This window comes from Astatotilapia calliptera, chromosome 23 (genome assembly GCF_900246225.1).
Source record: "Astatotilapia calliptera chromosome 23, fAstCal1.2, whole genome shotgun sequence".
NCBI classification, from domain to species: Eukaryota; Metazoa; Chordata; class Actinopteri; order Cichliformes; family Cichlidae; genus Astatotilapia; species Astatotilapia calliptera.
This window is the reverse complement of record NC_039323.1, coordinates 39986361-40007396: the sequence shown is the minus strand read 5'-3', so window position 1 is coordinate 40007396 and position 21036 is coordinate 39986361. Positions and strand designations below refer to the sequence as shown.

The window sequence follows — 21036 nt, the reverse complement described above, 5'->3', positions numbered from 1 at the left end:
CCATCAAACAAGAAGACAGCTGCATGTAGCTATGATGGTGTTTGCTAGTTCACCTTACTGCATTAATGTAATAACGTGGTTAGCCTACTCAACGTAAATTACACACGAGCAACATTAAGCTACTCACGCAGAGAAGAACGGCTGCTGCTGCCGTCATCATCCGTCATCATTTCTGCTACACTGGCAGGGCTAGGGGCCAGGACTCTCCTTTTCAGGTTCTCGGAGGATGTTGCTAACTCCGGGTCATAACAGGCACCACACCCGCAGTAGATGTGCTCGGTGTGAGGTCTCGCAGCAAGCTATCAAATGCGGTGCATTTCTCGGCTTTAAAAAACCCCGCTATGCGTCGCCAGGTGTTTCATCGGATTCGAGGTGTTACCTCCTTTGACAGTATCACAGTATCAGCTTAAAGCACTTGTTGCTGCTGAGTTTGCATATTTTGCTGTGAAGTACAGCCAGACTTTGACCGCTTCGCCTTGGGCATTTTTAATCTGTAGCTCTGCTCTAAAAGAACGTACGTACCTGGACCCGCCTACTATCCTCGGAAACGTAAAATGATTGGCTAGAAGTGTATCACAGCTCAGGAAAAAAAAGCACCGAAATAAAGCACCAAAATGTGCGCTGCTTTTCGGTCTGGTTACTACCGTTTATGTCAGATGGCACCGGATACCGGTACCCATCCCTATATATGAACATTGTACACACACACACACAAATATACATACATATAGGACATTGTTCTTTTTTTGTATCTGTTGATCTGTTGAGCTGGACCAGTGTCTGTTATAAAACTATTGACAGCCTTTGACAATCAAGCAGTTCTGGCAAAGTTCTGGCAAAGATTGTTCAAATAATTAAATAATAGAATACATATTAAATGAGGTAAAATATTAACTCAGTTGAGGATTTCACTCGGATAGTCCAGGCTTATTGTGGCTTTAAAAGGACGAGCTATCAGGCTGGGCTGGCTTACACTTTTACAAGACACCTGAGGTGAACCTTTGTAGAGCCTGTGATGTGTCAAAGGACAGCTAACAGAGAGATAATGTGGACAAAACAAAATCAATTCATATTACTGAAGTTATTAGCCAAGTTTATTTTGTGGAGTCCAGTACATACACAGTGAATCACTGATATCCTGCCACTTTAAGAGTAAAAGAAAAAGAATTTAATGGTTCCAGTATGATCTGTGTAACACTGATAGAACTCTTTTTAATGGGATGTTTTGGAAACATCAGATAAGCCCAACCATCCCGAAGAGGGTATGACTGAGGGGACAGAGAATAGTCTTAACAGGGTTAACAGCGCTCCATACTGTACATAAATGCCACTTGTTTTTCAAAGTATCCAACTGCTGACCTCTGTATATTTTATTTGATTTATATATATATACACACACACACACACACACACACACACACACACACACACACACACACACACACACACACACACACACGTATATATACATATTTAGTATGCATATTATATTTATTCTTATAATTTTCAAATTCCCATCCTTATATTTTGCTTGTTCTTATGTTGTTGCATTTTGCACACCTCTGTTACTTGTGAAGCTCGCACACAAGAATTTCACTGGCATGTGCTGTACCAGTGTACCTGAACATGTGATGTGACAATAGAAGTGATTTGATTTGATTTAAATTACATTATTTATGTCGAGTGTAAAAATATAACATGCAGGCAATTGACATTTAGAATATATCTGCATAATTTAGCCTGTCAAGACACATAGCCTATATTTTGCATCCGAGATCTGAATTGTAGACTGTTATGGATGATGATGATGATGATGATGATGATGATGATGATGATGAAATTTGTACATGAAATCCTTGGATCCTTGTTTTGTCCTGCTTGTTCTTGCTGTAGATGACTGTCCCTCTCTATGTCACGGACACTAGGTTTTGTTTTAAGGTTTGTGTTTCTTTTTGTGATTCTTCTGTTATTGTGCTTTGAGTTGCTATTTTTTTTCTTGCAGATATTCATGGTTGGTTTCTTTGCGTATATCCTCAGGCTATCCCTAGTTTTAGTTTTGCTGTCTATTTTAGTTCTCGGTTATAGTTTGCTTATATTCCCTGATTCTGTTTGTTCTGGTTCCCCCATGTTTCCTGTATCTTGCTATCTTTGTAAAATGTTATTTGTTTCCTGTTTTACTTTGGTAGTGTTTGTCTCACATGTTTAGTAATCAGTTGTATTTCCCCTAGTCTTTTTTCCATGATTGTTGATACCTGTGTGTTCTCCATAGTTGTATTCATTTCCCTTAAGTGGCTCTTGCTTAAAAGACGCCCTCTAATCTGTTTTATTGGTGGATTAGTCATCTGTCATGGTGTGTTGCCAGTAAGTTTTTTGATCACATGACTCTTCTGGATTCCACGGCTTTAGCGTCCTGTTGGACTATGTTATCTTCAAAACCTTCACTTAAGTTTTCCTTTAAATCTGTCTGTTGAAGACAGCATTTGGGGGTCCTCCTCCTCATTTCATGACACCCTGAATCTGGTTGTTCTTCCTGTTAAATAGGAGCCCTTCCTTCCTACTCTCGCCAGATACTTGCTCATCGAGGATCATCAGATTATTGAATTAAATTAAATTACATTTTATTTATATAGTGCCAAATCACAACAGTCACCTCAAGGCGCTTAAGGAGTTCTCTTTCTAATATTTCTGTATATCTTCTCTCTAATCTTGAGAGCTTAAAAAATGCAACTGGATGTCTTTAGGTTTTTGAAGATGTGTTATCTCTTTTTCAAGAAGCTTCTTCAGTTCTACAACAGCTGGTGGAGAGTCACAGTTTATTAAACCCCCGGTGTGGGCTGTCTTGAGGGTCATCAACCCACTAGTCATCATATGATTCTTCAGATGAGCCAAGATGTAAAAAAGGTGTGGGTCATTCCTGTCATTGGGGCAGATAGTCTTATGTTGGAGAAAGCCTTAAAAAAATGGGGTTTTCAGTATCAGGATACACGTTTTTGCTTTTCTGTGATTTCTTTTGCCAACATGATGACTCATACCTGCTTAGTCCTGCAGAAACAAGTACAAAATTTTCAGAGGCCCAAGATAAGGAAGAGTGGATGAAAAATAATGTGCCAAAAAGATCTCCAAAAATTTCCAAGGCGAGATTTATCAAAGGTCACACGTTGTTCTCTAGAGTCCTTTATGCTGATCATAGACATAGTCCCTTTATTGCACAATGATTTACAGTTTGCCCATAGTCTAGAACAGGGGTGGGCAACTCCAGCCCTCAAGTGCCGGAGTCCTGCAGGTTTTAGATATCACCCTGGGTCAACACACCTGAATCAAATGATTAGTTCATTACCAGGCCTCTGGAGAACTTCAAGACATGTTGAGGAGGTCATTTAGCAATATGGATCAGCTGTGTTGGATCAAGGACACAACTAAAACCTGCAGGACACCAGCACTCGAGGCCTGGAGTTGCCCACCCCCGGTCTACAAGGTCTTCCAAAGGGATTTCCAGCTTAGTTTAATAATGACTTTTGGAAACCCCTCTTTGACGTGAGAACAAAGACGAGCAAACTGGTCATGGAGCCTATCACAGCTGTCTTAGGGCAACAGGTAACCAGTCTGTTGTATGGCTAACACATAGAGACAGACAACCATTTATACCTATGGGCAATTTAGAATCGACAATGAACCTAACAGCACTAACTGCATGTCTTTGGGAGGAAGCCAGAGTACCCAGAGAGAAACATGGGAAGAACATGAAAACTCCACACAGAGAGAGCCTGGCTTGATTGTGGACTTGAACTCAACCGTGCTAATCAATGTGCCAAAATACTGCCTGAAAAAAATATGATTATATTGGCAAATTAATGGGAAGAAATGGAATATCAAACAGAATGAATGCAATGAAAATGTATCAATTAATGTACATTTATTTGCATTAATCAAGTATTTCTTCAAAAAAGTTTTAGGCACACCGTGTATTTGACTTAATTTTTTTTTTCATATCTTGCAAAAATATATCAAACCACCAATCAGTGCCTCATTTATGAGAAGCTTATGAGCTGAAATACAACCAGAAATCATGCGTTTGTCTTACCTCAAAGGGTTTCATATGGGTCCGCACTCAGTCAGGGAGTTCCCTGTTAAAGTTTCATTTTGAGCAGCATAAATAGCCGGTACAGGGACAAAACGAAAGTGTTGACTACACAGCAGTGAAGCAAAGATGATGTCCCTCCTCCTGATTGGTTTTTGTTTATTCAAAGGTAAGTCTCTCTAAACGCAGCTCCTTTATATTATTTGCTATTATTATATTAATCATAATAATATGATACAGAATTTTACAACCCTGCCTTTTTATGGTTTTATGATCCAGATCATCCAGATCCAGACTTTTAATATGCAGAGGGAAATGTATTATTATGTATTATACCATTTAAAGAGTTGTACCAGGATTTTAAAGTAAAAATGCAAAAAAAAAAAAAAAAAAATTGTGCGAGTTGTATTTTGGTGAAATTTACAGTTTATATAGGAGATTAACTGTCAGGTCTGTTCCTTTTTACTGTGCTGCATTACTGAGTAGCATAAAAGCTTTTTTTCCTATCGAATCTGCACTTACTTTCATTCAGCTTCCAGTATTTCAGCCTCGGCTTCAGTCAGTGTACACGGAAACACAACAGCTGAGTACGGCAGCGATGAGCACTACAGGTGCGCGCTGTCAAACTCCACAGGTACGCTTGTTTGTTTTTTAAATTATTATTATTATGAATTCTATTATTTAGTTGTTGTCCTTGCCCAGATCCTAATCTCTGAGCTGCTGATGTTATCCAGAACATTAGTTAAATATTAACACACTCTATGCAGGGTGCTTACTGGATTACCTTTTGGCTTTTACCGGCAGGTGTGCTGCAGGTTACTTGGCAAAGGTTCGTCAAGGGGACAGTGGAGGACATGGCAACATACAGCGAGCGCTTTGGAATAGAAGTAAAAACGCCCTACCGTGGAAAAGTGCTCGTTACGAAAGAGTCTTTCAGCCCTTCGGCGATCAAACTGACGAATCTCACATGGGAGGATGAGAGTTGTTTATTCTGCGCCTTTAACACCTTTCCTGGCGGCTCAAAAGGCAGACAGATTTGCCTCAAAGTGCAAGGTAGATTGCTGCAAACCCATTCATATGAACGGACATTATAAGTAACCTCTGAAATTGAGAGAGCCGTTATGTTAAGAAAAAAATAGAGCAAGCTTTTTTTTTCTTTTTCTTTTTTGTTAAAGAGAGGAAAAAATCCTGACCTTTATTATTACTGTTGCTTGTGACATTAAGCTGGCTGCAGTTCTCAAACTGATCAATATTTAATTTGTCCGTAAAGGGATATCAAAGGTGAACACAATGCACCACGCAAAGCAAGATGGAGAAGTTGTGTTTAGCTGCTCCGCCACAGGCAAACCAGCTCCCACCATAGAGTGGAACCTTTCAGATGGAGCCACAATCGCAGAAGAACCACAGACAGTGACAGTAAAAAACAGCGACCACACGTTCAACACCAGCAGCAACATAACTGTGAAAGTACCTCCCGGTTGGAGTGGACACGCGGCGTGTGTTCTGAACCGTGGAAAAATTGGAGAGAGGGAAGAGAGGATCGCTTTCTCCTCCTCTGCATCGGCGGACGGGGACGAGCAGAGAGGTATGCACGAGTCATTTTATGTAACCGCATTTATGTATAACACTGGCGTAATGCTTGGAAACAAATATTCCTAATAAATGAACAAGCGCTGGGAGTTCATTCTAATCATCTAATTCAAGCGTAGGTGGAGTTTACAGGGAAAAAGACTTCCATGAAACTATTACTAAATATCTAACTATCGGGAAGTGAAGAGTGAAATTATGAGACAGAGTTTTGAGTGACACCTTAGCTGCGGTTGTTTAGAAAATGATGCAGGTAGGAAGTCCCTGTGGTGATCTGGTCCCAGCTTCCTGGAACGTTCCCAGCAGAGTGCGCACTGACTGAAAGTGATGTCACTCCTGCACCACAGCCTGCCCAGAGTGTGATATTTGGATGCAAATCTTGCTTAAACAGGTTTTGTGTTCTATTTGGTGCTAATCAAACTAAAACATAGACTACTGTTTGTGATTAAGAGCTAACAGGAAAATTCAGGCTCACTAAACTGCGTCGTTTTTGTTTGTTTGTTTGTTCCTTTTTTCACTTATCAGGAACGCAGGAATTCCCTGAAATTCCAAGTCATGTTAAATCCATTTCCTGATGACTTGGGACAAACTGTGTGACAATGAAGCAGTCAAGGAGTGTCGCACTAGAAAGATAACAAACAAAAGTGACTAAGAGCAGACTGAGTGAATGCTATGCTGTGAGTCAGCTGATGCTTTCAGTACGGCGATGACGCCAGTTTCGCTTCTGGCGAGTTAAAAAAAAAAACCCACGTCACGATACAGTGAGCGGTGCTGATGAGCTGTAGCTCTCTGGGGAGGTCATCTGACGGATGATGGACATTAGTTGTTTGGCTTTAACAGTAAATGTGTGACCATGTAAATCCCCCCTCCCCCCTTTCCTCTTTCAGAGAAGCGTCAGTCATTTTGTTTCTGGAACAAACTAACCAGGTGCTCTTTCTCTCCCGGGACAGGACCGTCTCCGTCAGCGATCGCACTGATCTGCATCACTATAATTGTTTGCTGTATAGCTGTTGCAGTGTATGTGATTAAAAGGTGAGTTTTTAGTGCTGTTTTATAGCATCTTAGGCAGTTACTTAACAGATGAGCCAGCTGATAAACTGTTTTCTTTTTATTTTCTCTTTCTTTCTAGGAGTTCTAGGAAGCACAACCAGAGAGAAGGATCATGTTCCATGCATGCATAACCAATGTTAGACTTTCTAGCTGCCTTTTGCGATGCAAGCATTACAAACCCCTTTCCTTTGTGAATTAAGGTCAAGCATTGGCAGGTAGCTTCAAACTTTCACATGCGTGGACCTGTCCATTGACATTTCTTATGAACGGCGCTACTCAGCACTTTAATGTCATGGAGCTTTGAGCAAAACATGTTTCATCCGACTCTGAATGTAAAAAAATTAAAATACACAAATATCATGGAGAAGAAGCGGTGCAAAGCCACAAGGATGTGATAGGAATATAGCTTTCGTTTTTTCTGAATTGCATGCAGAACATTTAAGCAGTAAACCGGAGTGTGTGTGTGTGTGTGTGTGTGTGTGTGTGTGTGTGTGTGTGTGTGTGTGTGTGTGTGTGTGTGGAAGTAAGGAAATACCCCGTAGGCGGTATTACACTGGGGCTGTGCTGCCATCTAGTGGTCCTATCAGGGAATACAGTGAAGCACAGACGGATGCAGGGTCCACATGGCTCACATGAGGCAACTCAAGGAAACGTTCCTAGCAAATCTGAACAAATACCTCAACAAAATAATTTCTATGTTTAAATGTTATGTAGTAAATGTGTACTTTCAGTTTGGCACTTTTCTGGCAGTTTGCACTCCAGTGTTTGTACTATTATTAAATATTATTTTAAGTAATACAGTGCAGTCAGTATGCAAATGTGCTGGCATTTAGCTTAAATGCATTTAATTTACATTTAAGCTAGATGCCAGCTTTAGCTGTGGTGAAATGAATGTGAGTTAGTCCCAGTCTTTATTATGTGTTATTAACCTGTGGTGTGGTTATCCTAAATGTTTGCACTGATGTATCTTTAATAATTTATTTTCAAATATTATTTATTGTTGAACTAATTAAATGTGTCTAAACCGTGTGTCTGATTTCATTTGTACAATATTTCTTTCATTTTTCTTTTTTTTTTTTTTTTTTTTTTTTGCTTGAAAGGGCTCTGGTTGGGCTGAAAATATACTGTAATTTATGACATACAGCTTCTTTGGGATCCTTGTGATAAACCTACAATTTGCAAACCAAAACAAGGATTTTTCTTTTTCTTTACTTACCTGTCATAAAGACTTTCAGTCCAGGTTAAACATAATTTGTTGAAACACATACAGATCTAGAAAGGAAACATGTTTGTGTTAACACCATTAACACAAAAACTGATCCTTATGATTAGAAGTAACTGTAGTAGCCGTAGTAATAATGGTAGTAGTGGCAGAATCCTCCCTTAGTTACGCTGCAATGGCTCTAGGCTGCTGGGGGCTTCCCATGATGCACTGAGTGTTTCTTCTTTTCCCCTATTTATGTGTTTATACACCTCTCTGCATTTAATTAGTTATTATTAATCCCTGGCTCTCTTGCACAGTGTGTCTTTTGTCTTGTCTCCCTCATCTCACTCCCAACCGGTCACAGCAGGTGGCTGTCCCTCCCTGAGCCTGGTTCTGCCAGCAGTTCCTGTTAAAAGGGAGTTTTTATTGCTCACTGTTGACAAGTACTTGGTCAAAGCGGTCATATGAATGTTGGGTTTTTTCTTTAAACTGAGTTGAGTAATAGTAGAAGTATTTAGTCAATCATATAGTACTTTGGGTGAACTATACCACTAAAATGGAAGGGGAAAACCAGACTGACACATATTTTAAACTGGGAATAAGACTGTGCTTGTTAAATATAGCCTTTGTTTATTGTATAATAATATTCACATATTATCTTTTTGTCTTAGGGTTTTTACTCAGTTGTTAGTTTATGTGTTTCCATGGTGACCTGATGAACAATTTACCTGAAACTGAGTTCAGTACAATTTGAATTTTTGGCGGCACAGTATGAAACTATGTTAATTCCGTTTTTATATTTTGGAGTCCTTGACAAATATGAGAAGTTGTATCTTAATAAAACAAATGTATATATGACGATATGGGAGTTAGGTATTTTAGTTATAGATGGGAAAGTTTACATTTTTTAGTGATGATCATCATGGTGAGCTGGCATGTTAGAGAGTTTAATGGTGCAACCTTGTACAGTATAAACATATATTTTCTCACTTCGTGTGGTGTAATTTGTTTAAATAGGCCTCACTCAAGGAATAGCCTGCATTAGCAGGTTAATTTTTAATTGTTAATTTCTAATGCGATTTGACCATAGTAGTAAACTTGAATGTATTACTCCGATTGGTGGTGATATATCAATAATGCGCGAATGTAGCAACAGCAAGTTCATTGTGGGAATAAACGCATTCTACCAAGAGTAGCAAAGATTAGCAGATCAAAAACAAGCAAAGCTAAAGGTAGAAGAACAGAAGAGAAGGACAGAAATACTATAGTGAAGGTGCAACTTTTACACATGCGTTTCCTCTCCAGAAATGAGACATGTCAATGAGAGGAAGCAGTTTTGTTGAGCACCAGAAATATGTGGGGTACATATTGAGATGACAGGAGTGACTACAACAACGCTACCACCTGATATAAGTCGTGTGTCTGTCTCAAGGCAGGATCTAACCTCTGTATAAGCTCTTTCCCTCATGCGCACCATCACTGTGTTGTTTTACTATTTCACTGTTTAGAGATTCCCAAATGATCCTTCAAAGATCTGCAGGTTTTTGTCTCTATGGAAGCAAATTCTTTCAACAGTGTCAAGGTCCTTGCTAAAAAGTCCTCCTGCCAGGGCATGCGTTACCTGCATGGGAGGAGCATGACTCCCCCAGGGGCCAATAGCCAATCAGAGTGCACACCCGTTCTCTCCTTGCTGTGTCTCCCTGCAGGCAAGTTATGGACTTGGATTGAATCAGACTAAGGCGGGTGTTGTGCCAAAACGTGATTGTCTTCCAAAAACTGATTTCCGGTATTTGCCAATTTTTAAGTGGACAAAAGGGAGCTGACTGATTATAATGTAAGTACAATAACACAGTTACAAAGATACTTGAGAAACAGGTAAATCTTTAATTTTGTATATAACCCCTTTGTAATACCTGTTCACCAAAGTCTATTTAGCAACATATGTAACGATATTACACATAAAAAACACACAGAAACATTGAAAATCAGTTTTTTGCACAACACGTGCAAGTGTGCCTTCATAGACGCAGTAAGTCACATTGGGAAAGTATTTTATTTCTGTTGCTGTTATGTATCAATGTAAACAGCTGTTATTATTGCCTTGTGTGTTAGCAGCTGTAGGTAAGTAAGTTGTCGCCTGGCTCCACAGGATGTTCCTTATTTATAAGTTGTTTCAGTTGTTGCCGAGAGTTAATGTTCACAAAGATTTTACCTGATGGAGTTACTAAGTTAGCATACGAGTTTGTTCTTGTTTATAAAGCCTGCGTAAACCTGGCGGCCTTTGAGTGAGTAATTGTGTCCACTAGAGGGTGGTGTTGACTCATAAATGAGGGAATTGGCTTAACCCTGGAGGACCCTGTTTCCCTAGAAAACAAATGGAGTCGGCTCTGACCCCATGGCTTCTCCAGGGTTAAATTGATTATGATTCTGTGTTTATGCCATCCTGTTATGTTGTTATGATAAGCTCTTTTTCTGGTTCTGTTCATTTGTAATCTGGTATGGTGTTCTCTGTAATACTGAAGTGTGAGAAATGCTAAACATTATATTATTTCTTATTTGTATTAATTTCAGACACACATCCTTACTTGCCAACGAGAGTGTGTTTGATGTGGGCTCGTGGTAAATAAAGTTCTTCCACTCTGACGTCATTCCCCGTCTCTGACCGGACGTTATTACCAGCGAAGGGTACAGAATCACGTTTCAGAGATAGTGGTCCAGGGCGTCCGCTATAACAGTCTTCCTTGAGCTCTGTCACCACTGCCTGGTTAAAAAATTCAATGACTCAATCAATCTGTTGCTGCTTCATAGGTTTTCAGGTTAATATTTCCTTCTCGACTGTCTTTTTCTTTAAGGAATCAGCATTTCAGTCATCATACCCTGTCTGTGTTGTTGATCATCAGCTGCTCTCATCTCTGTCGAGCTTAGAAAGAAATCTCAGGATAAGTACTTCTCTTAAAATTGCTTATGTACCTTTTATTTATCAGCTAATTCAGATGATAAAAGTTTGCGATGATCACTCTTTATCATCCTTTGATTTACACCTATAAAGTGAAATCATTCCTTTTGAGTCTCTGATAAGTTGTGACATTGTGAAATTTTTTAAACTTATTTCTGGAGTTTCTTTTATGCTTCTATTTCCTTTCTAATCTGGTGTGAATTGCAAATATCAGGCAAACTCTTGATTGTGCAATATCAACAGTGTACCGCTACATTATTTTATTTTATTTTATTTTATTTTATTTTAACAATTCAGGACACTTTCTGTCAGTTGAAAATCAGCTCTAAAAGCAGACAGCTTTTAGATATTAGCTTGTTACTGTTGTTACTTGAAAATGTTTTTTCAGTTTTTACATCATGGGTGAGGGAACTTGACTGCTAAAAAAGCGGAAGTTCCTTTTACTTTAATTAATATAATGAAGAAGTTGAGTTCAGTAGTTGAATTATATTCAAGGCTTCATTCAACAAGCCTGTGTAACACACGTGTGTTAGGCAGGTTGTATAGAAAAACGTGGTCAGATTCATGCTTGATTGGCAGGTGACCCTGGTTGCACTTTCTGTTAGCATTCAGCTTTGTGTTCTGTAACTACAGGGGTTCAACAAACAATTGCCACGCATCACACTGATGTCTTCGGAAGTTTATTTTTCTCTCTCTCTTATTTTCTTCAGGCATTGTGAAAACTGAAGAAAACACAACGTTCACAACGCAAATATCTCTGACCGTATCAAAGTCTCTCATCTTAGTGTCCATAAACAGTCTTGAGCTAAATAAAAATGCAATATAATGGATATCACTGAAAATGTCCTCTTACTGCCAGTGTAAGACATACATACAATATTATATACACAATATATATGAAAACCATTACTGTGTGCGCCTCTTAGACAACATGCAGAATAACATTACTGTTGTGACTTTAGCCACATATGTAGCTCTGTGTCCATGCTCTGACCCTCAATGACTGTGCTCTCAGCTAAACTCTGGTCATGTGACCATTACAAACTCTACCTCAAACAAACCTTACACACTTTACACATTTGACAAACTCTTATTTTGTAATCACATATTTTAGACAAGTTTTTAATCATTGCTACCCTTTTTATCATCTTATCCAATAATTTTTTAACCCTTTCCTACAAATAAATGAACTAATTTAAACAGGAATGTATCACACAAACATATAAAGCAAACACTTATATTTAAGTGTTTCGGGGACGGTTACATCCTCTTTACATTATTCAGCATTCCTTAAGCATTATTACAGCAGAATGAAAAACCTTGATTCATCAAGATAAACCTTTATGTTTATTTGTAGCAGACAGTGCACTTGACTGACAAATGGAAGATCCATGCTTTGTAGCCAATAATGGTAAATAGACTGATTCTACTCTCTCGGAGTACTCAAAGCGCTCTATACAGCATGCCACATTCGCCCAATCACACCCATTCTCACAAGCACTTTATCTATACTTAGTGCTCTCTAACTACATTCATACTCCGATGGACGCATCGCAGAGCAACTTGGGGTTCATATCTTGCCCAAGGATACTTGACATGCAGACTGGAGGAGCCAAGAATCGAACCACCAACCTTCCGATCAGTAGGTGATCAGTAGTGAAAGTAAATGTTTTATGTGTTTTTCCACTTTTAGGAATAGGGACAATCAGGAGTTGGGTACTGTAAAATTGCTTTCATCAATGTAAAAAATCTATATTACACTATCAGATTATTTGCTTGTTAAACATCCGAGTGGATCCCAGGCTTTGTCGTGTGTTAATAATAAGCGGGATCTCTGCTTACATTATGGCTTTTACATATACACCCCTTAAAATCCCAGACGGAGGCTGAGTGAGACTCAAACTGCAATCAGAGCTAAATTTCGGCTCAAATGACAGTTCTCTTTGTTATATTATTTTTTACAGGAAAATCTGTGATTTTTAGATCAGGGACATTTTATAAATTGTACAACATGACACCAAAGGAAACTGAAAATCATTTTTGTACATTTATTATAGGTGGGATGTGCAGCATGAGTGCTCTCTGTGTAAGTGTCAATAAACCTTTCAGGCTCTCACAAATGGACCTTGAGATGAGTAAGACACCTAAAAGCAGAGACACTCACAAGTAAGTCACTCTTTATCCTTTTCTGTACTTGCAAAGTTATTTATTGCACGTGTCCAGCATTCCACTGTTTAAAGCTATTGATTTGTTCATAAAACATACCATCCAATATTAATGTATTGATGAAAATTATGAGTGAAAACATATTTTATCTTTGTTTTAAGGGGTAGAGGACATTTATTTAATAGCGATCTCAGACAACAAACGTCTCTTCAGAAAAAGAATGTTGACCAATGTTGAACCTGAAAAAACTGCATCGAAGCTTGAGACACAAGTACTGTCACAATGGGATGCACTCGACAATCCTTCCTGCCCAGATCAGAATACCGCTCACTGACGAGTCACAATTGGAAATATATCTTGAGTAGGTTTCTCTTTGTAGAGTTAATTATTTATTTTTTTGCATTTTTTTGTAATGCAGAGTATAATTAAAGTGCACAGCATCTGTGCAAAAAACACAACATATGAAGTCATAGTTCTCAGGTATTTAATGAAGGAATATTTGTCCATCTGGTAATGTCAAATAAAGCAAAAATTTGAAAAAAGAATTCACAATTTGAGTGTTTAGGAGGAGCGTGTGAAGATTTTATAGAAAACCAGTAACAGACTGATTTAGACAGGAGGATCAACCAACTTGGACAATTTTTTTTAACTAACTGATGAAAGTTAGCTAACTATGAAGCCATGATTGTTAAGTTCCTGAGTTTTTTTGTTTTTCTCTTGGTGCCACATTATTTATAACACAATGGTGATTGACACTGTTTGAAGAACCCAGCTGTGAATTTTTCCTTAAGGAAAGAACCGGCTGTGGAACTGCCACTGATCTCCTGCAGAAAACTCCAGTCTCATTTAGATTTGTGTGGCTGCGGAACAGTGCAATAAAGAAATACAAGTTTTCTTAAATCACAATGACCTGATGTTATATAGTGATAGAAGCCAACTAAAAACCAAAATAGCCAGTGGGAGATAATGTCATCAGTGTAACACACACGTATAATTAATGTAAACATGTTGTATGCCAGGCAGTATGTAATGAACTTGTTGACTTGTTAAGAACCATGTGATGTTTCATGGAGTAAACTATCTATTTATTCAGCATTACATGAGTTTATGGAAACATAAATGTCCCTGATCTTTAAAGGCAAAGTTTTATTTGCTGCCATCATGCATAGCATATTTGCATAATGCATAAAAGGTTCCTGGTTTGTAAATGAAAAGAAACACAAACCCAGCTTCAGGGGAGATAGAAAATACATGACACTGTTAACCTCACAGGAATATTGTAATTTGATAAAGGAGGTTGCCAGAAGAATTGTCTAAATGTATAAATCTTTGTAAAGTCAACAACAACTGTGCAAAATGGAGAAAATGCAAACACACATGTGATATTTTGTTTCTCCACAATATCTCATTAAATGCTTCTTCTTCTGTGTCTTTACTGATATATTGTGTCACTTTTTGCATACTGGTTGTTTATTTGTATGTGATGATAAAAAAAAGTTTCAGCTCTATTTTTTCACTCTAAGGTCTTCAGTGGTGCTGAGAATATTATGTAATTTACACAAAAGGGTAGCCTACAGCCTCTCTGGGATTCTCAAGATAAACCCACAATTTATATACCTGAAATGTTATTATCTTTGTTTTGCTGTGATTTCCTGTCAGGAAGTTTCAGAACAAGCTGGGAAAAAAACTTGGACAATGTAACAGAAAAGTTGACTTCGATATTTGGTGCGCTGGTATGTGGTTACATAAAAAGAGGACTGTACCACTGCAGCACAAGAGGGGAGACTCGCTCTTCATATCGCATGTTGAAGTGATAACTGAACATTGCCTGTTGAATAATTTATTTGTTATTACATTATAATACCACTCAGGTGTGATTTTATCTTATTTTTTTAGCTACTTTATTAGTTTATATGTGATTATATAAGTGCTGTGATGAACAATTAACCCGGAACTGCTTTGACTTGCCCAGCCTACACGTCAAATCAGTTTGAATGTTTTGGCGGTAAAGTACGGAGGCATGATGCCGCGCTTTGGAGTTACATGTTATTATGTTACTACTCTTCTTATTTTCGGAGTCTTTCACAAAGGTGAGCTGAAACTGGGTGTCAATGTTACACACGTGCATGGGCCAATAAGCGATTCTTCCCGAAAATACTGACTTCTTCCTCTTCTTTGTTAAACGTGAGGATGTTCATTAAGGTGAACTGGTACTTTGGACTGTTTGGGTTTAACTGAGTATTTAAGTGGGAGGCAGATTTACACGCAGTTGGTTTTTAGGTCTCTATAGTGTACACGCAGAGGCGCGCTTACGTATCTATGATGGCGCTGTAAAAATGTTCGAGCAAATTTAAGAAGAGACAAAAAGTCCTCTCTGTCCAGCGTTTCATCGGGAGAGAAAGCGTAATCACGACAAAGTATTTTCACGGGTGCAGGTATGCAGCTCTCGCGTTCAAATTCCTCGCGCGTAGTCTGAGCTCTCAGTGCTCCCTCTGGCTTCTCCGCTTTCCCCAAACTGAACGGTGAGCCCGCCATTCACCGACTTTTCAAAGTTTGGAGGGCGGAGCCAAAAGGGAACATGGGCGACATTCAAAGCAGTACGAAACAACCTCGAGTTGCACCGTGCGGCAACGTGACCGCTGTTTTATACCGTGTTTGTTCTTGAAAATAAATTAAAAATACCGTCATTTTCTGGAGTTTATGAGTGCAAGTACTAATAACTACCATTAGAATACTTTAATGCAAGGGCAATCTCATAATCCAGGAGATTCTCAGGCAGGTCCTGAAGCATTTCCGTCCACTCACAGTATGTGCAGTTACATGTGTTTGCTGCAGATTGGCCATTAAATTATGTTTTATCTCGCGGAGGACTTTTGACATAATTCAATACAGTCTGATGACTGAGCAGAACTGAACTGGAGTTAATGTGTTTAAGCATAGTAATGACATATGTGTAAATGGCAGCCTATGACAAAATTTACAAAGTTATTCCTATTGAAAATATTCACATTTAATATATGTTGGAAGCACTTAACCTATATTTAGCAACCATATTTATAGTAAAACTTTAATGACGGTACATAGACTAATGACTACTGCAAATACTGACGTTGAATTTAAACAGAAAACTGAAAAAAATGGACTAATTGAAAACTGAATGTGCCTCACATCTTAAACTATATCTCCTACAGCTCTAACAGCAGTGATCCAAACACAGCAGACTGTGCTGGCAGCAGTGGGAGAAGATGCTGAAGTCAGCTGTCAGCTCTTGGAGCCTAAAGACGTCGTTCAGGTCACATGGCAGACAACTTCAAATAATGTGGAGACAAATGTTGCCACCTACAGCAAGCAGTTTGGTCAGAGAGTGAATGATGGCTTTAAAGATAAATTTGAGTTTAAACACACTGGACTACAGAACTGCTCCATAGTCATCAAGAATTTGACGGAGCAGGATGAAGGCTGCTATCGCTGTCTGTTTAACACTTATCCTGAAGGAGCCTTTATCGGTAGACCCTGCCTCCAACTCTATGGTGAGAACTTAAACCTTCCTTTTCCAACAATAAGTGACTCTGATGACAGATTAGAACTGAAGTTGTAAAACAGCTAACTAATCATATGCAGAGGAATGGCTTATTTCAAGAATACTGTACCCTCATCGCAGTACAGAAACAGGTTTAGGGCATGCAGTTTCACTGTTATGCAGTTGACACTTAGTTAAACTGCCGGGATGTCTTAAGTAAGTAATGACCTGTGTGCCCTCTAACTTCCTGCTTCTAAATTCAGATAAAATGTGCTTTACTTGGCACTAAAATTTCTTAGAAATATGGTATCTAACCAGATTCTTACTCTGGATGGCATTCCCTTGGCCTCCAGTAACACTGTGAGGAACCTTGGAGTCATTTTTGACCAGGCTATGTCCTTCATTGCACGTATTAAACAAATATGTAAGACTGCTTTCTTCCATTTGCACAATATCTCTAAAATTAGACATGTTCTCTCTCATAATGGCGCTGAAAAACTAGTTCATACTTTTATTACTTCTAGGCTGAATTACTGTAATTCATTATTATCAGGATGTCCTAAAATTCCCTGAAAAGCCTTCAAATCCAAAATGCCGCAGTAAGAGTCCTGACAGAGACTAGAAAGAGAGAGCAGATTTATCCTATATTGACTTTTCTACACTGGATCCCTGTTAAATCTAGATTTGAATTTAAAATCTTGATATCCTGACAACTCACATGCAAGGTCTTGAATAATTAGGCCTAATTTGAATCGAATTGAACTCAAACAAACATAGTTGATATAAATGTGTGAGCAGCTGGTGTGTTTGTAAGAACATGTTGATGATATCTCCTGATCCTTCACAGAGCTGCATGAACCTGCTGTTGATGTCAGAGAGTCAAACTCTACTGAAGAGTGGGTTGTTTCCTGTTCAGCCACTGGTCGACCTGCTCCCACTGTAACACTCAGTGTCTCACAACAAGACCTCAGCTTCTCACAGTACAACACTGTCAGTGTGTCCAACACCAACGCTACATTCACTGTCACCACTACAGCTGTGCTCTCAGGTTCACGTAACAACAGCACACAGGTGGGATGTGCAGCACGAGTGCTCTCTGCTCCTCACAGAGAGGTGATGGTGACGATTCCTGATGATGATGATGATGGTGAGAAACTCTCTTGAAGTCATTTATTTATAAATTAATGATTACTTTGTGATTGTAATGTTTGTGTTTCTTCTACCAGATCTTGATAAGAAATCAGGATCTAATCAAAGGAATTTAGGTGTGTTAACATTTGTATGTTTTAAAGTCAGCTTTCCTGATCCTATTTTGTTTTGATAGATGTTCAAATTTTTATCACTTTCTTTCTCCTGTTTGTCGTAAAGGAATCACGATTTCAGTGACTTCATCCTCTGTGGTGTTGGTGCTCGGTGTTCTCATCTGTGTCTGGCTTAGAAAGAAATCTCAGAACAGGTACTCCTCTTAAACCGTGTCTATGTTGCATGTTGTCCTGATAGATTTTTGTGCAGCAAATATCTTCAACCTGTTCTTACAAACACACCAGCTGCTGACACATTTATGTCCACTATGTTTGTTTCAAGAACTTACCATAGACTTGGAGGCAGGTTCTACTAATGAAGGAGCCTTCAGGATAAGTGTTAAACAGACAATAGCATCCTTCATCCTGCTCTGTTACATTCCTGATGACTATGGAGCAGTTCTGCAGTCCAGTGTATTTAAACTCAATCTTATCTGCAAAGTCAGTACACACTTTTTGGCAAAAGTACTTATTGTACGCGGCAACGTTTGTCTCCACATCATGTGAGATTTTCTGCCATGTGACCTGAACGACGTCTTTAGTCTCCAAGAGCTGACGGCTCAATTCAGCATCTTCTCCCACTGCTGCCAGCACAGTCTGCTGTGTTTGGATCACTGCTGTTAGAGCTGTAGGAGATACAGTTTGCGAAGTCAAGAACTTTCAGAACTATTGTGAACTGTCCATTTTTCTTAGAGGTCAAGGGTCCAAACTATGGTTTTTATTATTTATTTCAAGTATATCATAATGCATTTGTGTGAGTGTATTAGCAATAATAAATCTAATAAATTTCTTACATTTTTCAGTCTTTCACACATGGCGATTCAGTTGAATGAAACACCTGAAACTGCAAACAGAGACACTGATGAGTAAGTGATTCTTCATCCTGTGAATGTACAACTGGAAATTTCAGCCTCTGTTGTTACATTTCACTTTCAATCTTTTAAATGTTCTCACACTTTGCTGTAACTTTATTCTCAATCATACAGTAATATTTAAAAAATGTAACTTTTTTGTTTGCTCTCATTTTAAGGACTGATACACAAGAGTGCAGGGAAGTCAGACAAGAGACTCCTGAGCGAACTCAACAAAATCATAACCAAGTGTTGTCATCAGCACCCGCAAGAAGACTCATTTTTGATGAAAACTGAAACAAAGATTTGAATGACAGAAAGTATCCCACAAGATGGTGTATAAGAACTTCTTTTATTTATGTATTAGTCACATTAATTAATCCTATACTGCCTTAGTGCCACTGGAACTTAGCATGTTTCACATTCATGCAGTTCGACAGATGGTGGGGGCCTGGTAAGGATGTTGGGGGAAGCAGACCACTCCACAGGAAGAGTCTTTTGTCTCTTAGGCTTAGTCCACACTAATGCGTTTTGGTTTGAAAATGCATCGTATTTCTCCGTTTTGGCCTCGTGTCCACACTGAGACTTGAAAACTCTCCTGAAAACGCAGACTTTCTAACACGAAAGACGCATTTTAGTCATGTGATGCAGTCATGTGACCAATTAAACAAAGATAGTGGAGTGCATTATACAGCAGTTGTTTTGATGGCTCTCAATTTTGACATGCGCAGTGCTGGAACATAAGCGTTTTCGGCTGTTTCAATGTGGACGCACAACTCTGTGAAACGACTGAAAACGCTAGTGTGATGAAAACGCCTTTTTCAAATCTATCCAGGCTAGTGTGGACGTAGCCTGAGAGACTCTGCTGACCGTCTCTCCACCAAGCTTAGTTTTCTGTTCTTTGTTTTGATTAAAGAATGTTAGCTACCGCTCACCACTTGTCTGCAGGCTTTATTTAATGGAAAACTTCCACAACAACGGTAACAACAAAGAAGTTCAATCCTGAAGAAAAACAAAGGACTACACCAAAAGAAATCATTGTACTGGGGCTTAATTAACTTTCTGTTTACCATAATGAATTTTTTACACAACTGTACCGTGTCTGTAATTATGTAACATACTGTAAATATGAAAAATATGTCTGTTTGTTTTCACTGTGCATATTTTCATGTTGTTGTTCTTTTTAGTGTTCTAGGTTAGAGAAGTAATCAAATATGTAAAAAATACACATACTGCATATAATTGTTTTGTTTTGGCCCATCATGTTACTTTAAATTGTAAAAAATGGGCGACAGTGTTGATTTATTTAAGTGTGTGATTTATTGATTTATTTTGTAATCATTAAATATATCCATCCATCCGCTTCTGCTTATCCTTTTCAGGGTAGTGGGAGGGGGGGGGGCTGGAGCCTATCCCAGCTGTCATAGGTCAAGAGGCGGGGCACACCCTGGACAGGTTGCCAGTCTGTCGTAGGGCCAAGACACGGAGACAGACAACCATTTGCACATTCACACCTAGTGGCAATTTGGATTATCCAATTAACCTATCCCCACAAGTTGCATGTCTTTGAACGGTGGGAGGAAGCCGGAGGGAACCCACGCAAACACAGGGATAACAAAGACCCCGGCCTGATGGTGGAATTGCACTCAGGACCTTCTTGCTGTGCGGCAACAGTGCTAACCACCGTGCTGCTCAGTGTTGATTTATTTAAGTGTGTGATTTATTGATTTATTTTGGAATCATTAAATATATATGTATATTTATTCATTATGAATGTTTGGCACCTCTCTCTAAAGGGGAATGCCATATTTTAAAAGGAATTATGCGTGTAACTGTAGAAAGATAACAAAACAAAGGATTTGTGAAACAGTAGAATAAATATATATTTATAGTATGTTTCATTTGAATATTATTCTTGACTCACATGAGAATATCGTGTATTCAATATTAATTTCTTTTCAAAGAGTTTCAGTTTATCTGGTAACTTTACACTACGATGTGCAGCTGGTTTTGATGAACATCTGTGTTCAGCAGCTGAAAGACTTTGGGATCTATACAAACAACCTGCAATTTAGTTGTAAATAGATGAGAATATAACAGCTTTCCACAGAGAGACCTCTCACAACAAATGTCCTATAGCTTAATATCCCATCTGAAAACATGACTTTAGAGAAAATTCTAACATTTCTTTTCTCTTAGTGACAGAAATGCTTTTTTTTTAAACCACATGAAATGTAGTAAAAGATAATATAATTCTGGACTGTACTATTATCATACGGGGATCATAAAGGCAACTGCGATGTATGTTATTGCACTTTTAAGT

General features: G+C 38.6%; 2 protein-coding genes across 3 annotated transcripts; both read left to right on the top strand.

Annotated features, from left to right (window-relative positions):
• The first annotated feature begins 3425 nt into the window (after positions 1–3425).
• On the top strand, positions 3426–7751 carry LOC113016989 (OX-2 membrane glycoprotein-like). Its single transcript, XM_026160239.1, has 7 exons — positions 3426–3594; positions 4089–4247; positions 4611–4712; positions 4883–5131; positions 5349–5663; positions 6616–6697; positions 6795–7751. The coding sequence occupies exons 2-7, from the start codon at positions 4208–4210 to the stop codon at positions 6844–6846; spliced, it is 840 nt and encodes a 279-aa protein (XP_026016024.1). The 5' UTR covers positions 3426–3594; positions 4089–4207; the 3' UTR covers positions 6847–7751.
• Positions 7752–12500: 4749 nt separating this feature from the next.
• Positions 12501–19391, top strand: LOC113016337 (OX-2 membrane glycoprotein-like). Of its 2 annotated transcripts, XM_026159101.1 has the most exons (9): positions 12501–12517; positions 12933–13041; positions 13203–13402; positions 16233–16571; positions 17409–17708; positions 17788–17826; positions 17930–18017; positions 18666–18728; positions 18893–19391. In XM_026159101.1, exons 3-9 carry the CDS (start codon positions 13324–13326, stop codon positions 19008–19010), a joined length of 1026 nt encoding a protein of 341 aa, XP_026014886.1. In that variant the 5' UTR covers positions 12501–12517; positions 12933–13041; positions 13203–13323; the 3' UTR covers positions 19011–19391. The 2 variants fall into 2 exon arrangements, with proteins under 2 accessions (XP_026014886.1, XP_026014887.1); XM_026159102.1 differs by lacking the exons at positions 12501–12517; positions 12933–13041; positions 13203–13402 and adding an exon at positions 15050–15131.
• Positions 19392–21036: the final 1645 nt, after the last annotated feature.